Here is a 7,919-nt window from a genome sequence, read left to right on the forward strand (position 1 = left end):
GAGTTAGAGGGACGTCCACTGTCATCGTCGTTTTCGGTGAAAAACTCCACCTTGTCAAAAATGCCCTCCCAGCGAGCAAGACACAGGTCACAAATAACAAGCGAAAAAGAGACACTACCGCCGTCGACGCCCTGAAAAGGGCGGAATCCGACACGCCGTCAGCGCCCTGAACAGGGCGGAATCCGACACACGTTACTCTTGGCTCGCCCTCGCTAATTCCCTCGTCAACACGTCCGCTCCGCTCAAAGCCTCAGGACTCTCTGCTCGAAGTTTCATAGAGAAACGGGATTTTTGTGTAATTGTACATATACATAATTATACGTACTTTTTATTTAACGCAATTTTAAGATGTTTGCTGCAAAGTTTTACATGTCGGTACACATGTTTGTCGCATTTCTCAATGTTTACATCTATATCTATTTAAAAGAGTTAACAAACACTAAAAAAAAGATTAATTTAATGATATGATATTCTCGTAATTTCAGTCATCTGTAAACTTATTCGTTCCAACAATTTAGAACAATGATAGTCAAAAAGCGATTTTTATGATTTGTGACATAGTGTTTGCAATGTTTTCTTTTCATTTTTTGCTTATACAGAAAAAGGATTTCTATATGACTTATTTAAACCGCGCTATCAAAGTATTTCTATGCTAGAAACGCTAAATGCATTGACAAATTTCGTTTTTCTTCAACGCTGAAGTAACATAGAGTTATAGTTACTTTTTGTTTCCATTAAATTATTATTAATCTTTGAAATATCATTATTATAATCGCTATTTGTAGTTCGTAAAACCGGAAATAGTTAATTAATTCAATTGTTTCGATTCGTATTGCTTATCACGCGCTCTCACTTTGACCCAAAGTCCACCGTGTGCTCTGACCGTCATTCGAAATTTGGCTATCACCTTCTCTTTGCCAAGGATCGGCTCTAATCGACACTTCTTTAGAATGGCGCTGATGACCGATTTCATCTCGAGTGTGGCGAATTTGTTTCCTAAAAAGGTACGGAAAAGAGACGATATGTCACACGGTATTTTTCTTAAAAAAAAAAAAGTTAAATCTATCTTGTAATATTGAAGAAGCTTTTAGTGCTTTTATTTAAGAACGTAAACGAATCTAAAATATCTTTATTTTCCTTTTCTCGAATTTTACTCTTTTCTTTCCTTATATATCTGACTGATTTATATTTGTTCTTCTCACCGATGCAATTACGAGGTCCGGCGCTAAATGGTATGTAAGCGTAGGGATGTCTTCTCTCGGAGTTTTCAGGGCTAAAACGCTCCGGTTTAAAATCGTGGGGATCAGGAAAATGATGAGGCAAGCGGTGCGTACAATATGGCGCTATAAACACGCCACAACCAGCTGGTATTACATGCTTTCCTGCACGACAGAAAGTTATAATTTTAACGTTATATAATTTTTAATTTAAACGTTTTTATTTTGCAATTATTCCGAGAATGATTGAGAGCAATTTTTTTTATATATTTATATGATGAATATATTGTTATATTATTTTTATTATTTTTACTGACGCGGATGTTCTTTTATCTACATTCTACTGAATATTCACGTTGAAGACGTATTATCCAATATTAAAAAACAATGATATTAAAAAAATTTTTAGTTTATTCTAACTAAAAAGTAATTATATATAAACAACTAAGTAATACAATTATAAAGAAACTGTGTGTAAAACTGAATGGTATTCACAGGATCGAATAAAATAATTATCGTGGAAGTTTTTTCTCTTTAAATCTCACCTAATCTCACGTCCTCCCCGAGTGTCCTGGCGAAAAGCGGCACGCTAGGATACAACCTCAGAGATTCCTTGATACACATGTCCAAACATTTCATCTCTCTGAGATCTTGCATGGTTGGTGATCTTCTGTCGTCGCCAAAAATCTCATTCAATTCCGCGACGCATCTTTCCTGCCATTTGGGATTATTCGCCAGAAGGAAAAGCGTCATCGCGGTAGCGGTGCCGACCGAGTCCTGGCCAGCCAGCATGAAAGTGCAACATTCCTCGATAATATCTCGCTCAGTGAACCGAGGATTCTTTTCATTGATCTCGACCATGTACTCAAGCAGGGATGTCTTTTTAGGCGTGCTGTCAGTGATAAGGGAACCGTTCTTTTGCAGGAACTCGCGCTTCTCCTTCATTTTTTGGAAGCAAAAGTCGAACAGATCCTTCTGCTGTTGTTCCTCCGATTTCCCAGCTGCTGTCAATCGGTAAATCCAGTCGATTAGCAACCACGGTCGTGCAAATCTATACGGCACCATAACTTGGCCCCTGTTCCCAAGATACATCGATGTTAGTAATTACCGTTATATCCGTTGCAGTATACATAGTTTTCTAGAAAGGAAATGAAGAGCAAACTCATCATTCTTCGGCAGGAAAATTTTTAATGTAAAACTACTTAATATATCAATATTTACAAAGTCACTGATGGCACAAGTTAAAAAGTTTTGAAGAGCCAAGTTTAATTTAATTCAGATAAATAATTCTGTAAAGATTGAAATATCTCAATAAAAAATAATTTATCAGAATAATTTCTAGAGTATAGAACATGGTGGTTTTTATCACAATTTTTAGAACACAATTTTCGATTTTTTAAATATTTCGGAATTTGATAACAAAGTTCGCTAATGAGGTCGACTACTGTTTGGTATCGTTTTGGATTGTACTTACTTTCTGAATGGCGTGTCGTCTTCACTGTCGTTGCTTCTTTGACTCGCCGATGTGCCCAGAATCGTCTCTGAAGTGAGCATTATTATGTCAGGTGGCTAATATTTGACATTGGGATAAGTACCGCCGCCTTCGAGATGTCGAAACGTATGATTATGAGAGGAAGAGCTTTTAATCTCTTTAAAGGCGTATTAACGTTACGCAAATATTGAAGATCAACAAAGGCATAGTATACGAATGCGCGCTACTATAGGCTACTACTTTGACAAGTCTCGACGTGGATTCTCATGCTAATTCGCCGTGTTTATGAAAAGATGAAGTATTTTAGCATATACCATTTAAGGTACGCGTCGATTTCTACGCGGCATACCATCAATGAAAGCGTTTTACACTTTCATTGCGTGATGCACTCATTTTCATTATTGCATTGGACCATACATCCTAATTTGTATACTATCGCACAGTTATCAATTTTTTATTTACTCCACTCCATGTTTGCAATTTATAAAACAAAAGGTATAAATATAATCAACAAGGTCGACTTTTAACTCGTTTTGCAAGTCAAATACGCTTCTTTTCGAAAGTGGGAAAAGGCTGGAAATATTAATTAATTCCAATAAGTAAGTGCCAATTAGCATTTCTATGCTATACATAGTTCCAAGTATTTTACAAATAAAACGCAGAAGAATTTTCTACTTTTAACTAAGTAAGCGTTTTTTTGAGTAATCGTACGAAGATGAAATTCTTAGATAATAAAACCCAAGTTTTTCTGTTTGTGACCATTAAAATCTATTCTCGAGTATGTACAAGCAATTTACATCACGTACCGATCAGTATATCATAGACCGAGTTATTGACGAACACGGTGACGTTTATATCTTTCCCGTCCTTCTCGAGCAGCTTGTCGACTAAGCGATCGGCGCACTCGCTGAACGTTCCAGCGAATCTCTCGAGTACGTGGCGATGGAAGGCCGGTTGCAAGATTCTCCGATGTACCTTCCACTTGTCGACATCCCGCGTAACTAGACCTTTGCCCAAAAAGTTATCGAGCAGCTTGTAGAAAAATATCTTCCGCGTGTGCTTCATGCTGCTGAGCACCATTTGGATGTCCTTCGGCTCGACGAGCACAACGTACGGCAGAAGTGTCAACCATATTCGAAAAACGCGACCGTAACTCTGCGCCTCATTTGTCATCCTTTGCATCACTAAGAAATTAAAATCTTTTACATACTATACGAATATACATTTACTGTCTTTCAATAGGATAACTTAAAACTCATTTTATTTGCGGGTTGTTGCAACGTTTACGATATGAGAACAATATAGAATTCAGATGGCTGGATAAGACATACAGCGATTTTGATTAGTTGACGATTAATTAACAGCATACAGCAATTTCAAAAGTTTTAGTAATACTGAATCACTCACGATTTCCTTCGAGAACAGCGTTTGCGTTGCCAAGAATGGGCACTGTTTTCGGTCCATTGAGGGTGAAGATAAATTTGAGGATTCTGATGTAATTCTTCAACGCGTATATAATGTAGATAACAACTACAAAGGCGAGGTAGGTCCACATTTCTTCCGATGTACGATTCAACTGATTACAAGAAATGTAATTTTCACGTCAGTATCATCATATAGATAATAAATTCAGCAACAATATTATTCCCGCAACATATTTTTCGAAATGACAAGGACGTTGCGATAGAATTATATCGTTTGCTTAGAGACTTAGATACTTACAATTAGACCAAATGTGCTAAAAGGATGTGCAAATGAGGGATAAACGGAATAATTTGTGAATGTATCTGCTTCAACTGCGACGCAGATATATTTGCGTTTCTCGATGCGTTTCTGCAATGCTTTAATCCACTATTTTTAACGCAAAAGAATATCCTTTTGAATCAATATTTCCGTGTTATGCTAATTGCTTTCGATAAAACCGAGAATGAAAAGATTAAGAGACAAATTCTTCACTTATCTATACAGTGATTCATCAAACGATACATAATGCGAGTGAGCAATAAAATTTAACCGGCAATTCCTACACGATGAACATGCATCATAAATATGCCATGAATACGAAACACCACGAATGTAAAATAACATAAAATAGAGAAGAAAGATAAGATGCAGATAGCATCCGGTTTCTGCGCACCCTGTCGATTTCAAATCTTCTTTCCCGACATAAAAGGTATCCTCTTTAAACCCTCTACATTACTCACGTGGGATGTAAAATACATTCTACATCTGATTAACGAGATATTATGCAATATATCTATTAAATAGGTAGCTGTTATTTTGCAACATGTGGATAAAACAAAACGAATTGAACACTATTCTGTAGAATTCAGCATTTTTAATAGCATGCAAATGCAAAAATATATGCATTTAGCTAGTTGCACAGCTCACTAGCATGTTTTCGAAATGATAAAAATCTGAATTTACAATCATTAATGTGCTTCCAAAAACCATTAATATATTTTAACATTACTATATTTTAACATTAATAACTGTATCTGTCCCTTCGAAGAATTCCTAATAAAGCGCCCTTTTATAGAAATAGCCGTTCTTATCAAATTTTTTTTATTAAATGTTATATATCGCTGAGTTATATATAACAACAGTCGAACTTTTATCCTTTTTTTTTATGAGATGCATTTTTTTAAGTTTCATAAAGATATATTCTTTTTACCATGTACATGCTAATAAAAATAATAGATTTTTTCTACAGAATAATGCTCAATTTAGTGCCCTTTGCAATGTTCTAAAAGGTGCTTATTAGCATCAATATTATTAAATTGATTGACTGTTTTAAAACCGACAAGTAATCAAAAATATTATTAGGCCTAAAGATCCAGCTTGACCGAATAAGGCATTTCTATTTATTTATGATTACTCACATATCGGTCAATTTTCATTTACTTATTAGTGTTTAATTTATTTCATTGTCCGTCGTTACGAAATAATAGTTATTTAGATTCAGTAACTTCCCAATTGTGAATTTGTTACCTTGCGCACCAATGTTGAATCGCGCGATATCATGGCCTCGCTACATAACATTTGTCTAATACATACATTCAATCATATGGCGTCGTATTATTGTAGATAGTATTAGCTCGCCCGCCAAATTCCGCGAGGGACGTTTACTTCCTCACATTAACAATTCAGAATAAGATACCTTTAATTGGCGTGATCGAATCATGCAAGTAGAGTGTGTCGCGGATAATCGCGCATACGGATTGCATAACAATAAGTTTCACAACAAGGGTAAACCGGGAATATTAACCGAGAAGCTCATCCAATATACTTGTTAATTTATTAAAACCTGCACTTAAACGCTTAAACTGTTGACTTAAACTGTTGAATGTTTATAAATGTTTATGTAACGTGAATATAAAGCTAATTTTAATTTAAATTGTGACGCAATGGGAATTTCAAAATTTATTATAGTTATCAGGGTTGTCTTGGGGGTTTGTTCATTGTTATAAGATAAATAAATATGTAAAAACGACGTTTTTTCGTTGTTAAAAATATACAAACTAACTTATGTAGGAACAGCACTTTTGATTCAGTCTTTTATCTTCTCACTCGTTTACCTTGCACGGAGGAAAGTTTGGTCGAGTTATTTTACAAGGAAGTAGCCACTTACAGTTTGGAGAAAGTTGTAGTAGAATATGATGCTTCAAAATTCGATGCACACGTGCGTACGTAAAAATCATACGGTGTAGTTAAGTGAAAGTTATCAATATGACATCGATCAACCAACTCGCATTCATTTTTGTACGGTGTCTGCGTACTTATAGGATTCACGTGGATGCAACACTTCCCTCTCTACCGAAAAATACATAAAATGCGTATAACCAATAGTCGCTTCGCCTCATACGCCGCCTATATTTCCTTCTCGGCGCATATTTAGGTATGTCCTGATATTTGATAATATTTAAAGTATTTTTTTTTTCAATGAGTTAACACACACTGTCTCTCCTTCTCTTTCTTTTTTCATCCTCTCGCAATTCTTGCAGATGTTAATTCTTTCGAGAAACCGACGTTAAAATCGACAAGTTCTTCATAGTTGTCGTTAAACAATTTACGTTTATTTCTTTATCCTTTCAATTTGTTCGAAAAAGCGATTTCAACATCGATAAGTCCTTATATCCGTCGCCGTCGCTCTGATATGTCTATTTCTCTAACCTTCGTGTTTGTAACGCATTGCATACGATATTTAGTCAAATTACACGATAGATGACTCGCGATGAAACTAGTTACTTTTAGAATTAGTTCCCAGACAACATCATGTCTAAAATCGGGACACATAAGACGTCTTAAAAACATCTTTGAGACAGCTTTAAGACGTCTTATGTCCTGATTTTGGACATGTGTACTGCCTGGGTTACTTTTGTTTCTGCTCGGTGGTATTTATCGCTTTATTCGCTGCTAGCTCGATAAACTTCTATATTTCAGCAAGGATATAAAATTATTCGGAATTGACAAGACGTCGCGAATTACCGCTATTATGGAATATCGTGGCGTCGCGATCATCCTTGATTCGAGAAGAGAGGATTCGATTCTACAAGTATGTGTGCAAAACGGCGCGTGCATGGAATCGATCTTCGGTTCGATTCCGCGCGTGCCGTTCGCCGATTTCTATCAATTAAATAACACGACGATAGATCGGTAAACGCTCGGCGCGTAACGCATGGCACCCTCACCTGCTGAAGCAACACCGTAAAACCGTCATAGTTCCTTGCGGGGCCTGGTCACCGCTGTCAGAAGGCACCCGCGCAATGAGGGATCTACATTCGCGGTTGAAACGATCAACTGACTAAACCTTGTCACCTGCTCGCCCGTTAGTTTATATGTACGGGGAGATGGGAGATTGGGTTGTCTCATAGCTAAGCCCGTAGCCCATCTCGCCGCTAAAATCGGCAATTAATGCCCCGATCACGTATCGCGTGATGCGCGCGTGCAGGCGTGCCTCGCGAGTGGCCCGGGTGTCCCAGGCCGGCCTCTGGGGGGCGAAGCGAGGCGAGACGAAGAGGATCGCCAAAGAGGATGCTTTATGTGCATCCTTCTGTTCACGGCCGTAGTAGGGCGAGGCGGAAAACTCAAGGAAACGACCTCAAGGCGAAACGATTGCCGATCACTTCCACAAATCGTGCACGCGATGCATAATTCAATTCGGTCGCAGCCACGCACTTCATTTTTGACGCGGCGCGGCGTGGCGCTTC

The 7,919-nt window shown here is 37.4% G+C and overlaps 1 protein-coding gene across 3 annotated transcripts; it reads right to left on the reverse strand.

The window, feature by feature from the left end:
* Positions 1–308: 308 nt before the first annotated feature.
* On the reverse strand, positions 309–7,526 carry LOC112465492 (probable cytochrome P450 4aa1). Of its 3 annotated transcripts, XM_025033054.1 has the most exons (9): positions 7,401–7,526; positions 6,341–6,522; positions 4,432–4,618; positions 4,117–4,285; positions 3,516–3,893; positions 2,692–2,758; positions 1,763–2,292; positions 1,203–1,382; positions 309–996 (listed from the first exon to the last, which is right to left on the reverse strand). In XM_025033054.1, the coding sequence occupies exons 4-9, from the start codon at positions 4,262–4,264 to the stop codon at positions 809–811; spliced, it is 1,491 nt and encodes a 496-aa protein (XP_024888822.1). In that variant the 5' UTR covers positions 4,265–4,285; positions 4,432–4,618; positions 6,341–6,522; positions 7,401–7,526; the 3' UTR covers positions 309–808. The 3 variants fall into 3 exon arrangements, with proteins under 3 accessions (XP_024888822.1, XP_024888821.1, XP_024888823.1); XM_025033053.1 differs by lacking the exon at positions 4,432–4,618; XM_025033055.1 differs by lacking the exons at positions 4,432–4,618; positions 6,341–6,522.
* Positions 7,527–7,919: the final 393 nt, after the last annotated feature.

The sequence above is a fragment of the Temnothorax curvispinosus genome, unplaced genomic scaffold (assembly GCF_003070985.1).
Source record: "Temnothorax curvispinosus isolate PA1 unplaced genomic scaffold, ASM307098v1 QBEX01015247.1, whole genome shotgun sequence".
Lineage (NCBI taxonomy): Eukaryota > Metazoa > Arthropoda > Insecta > Hymenoptera > Formicidae > Temnothorax > Temnothorax curvispinosus.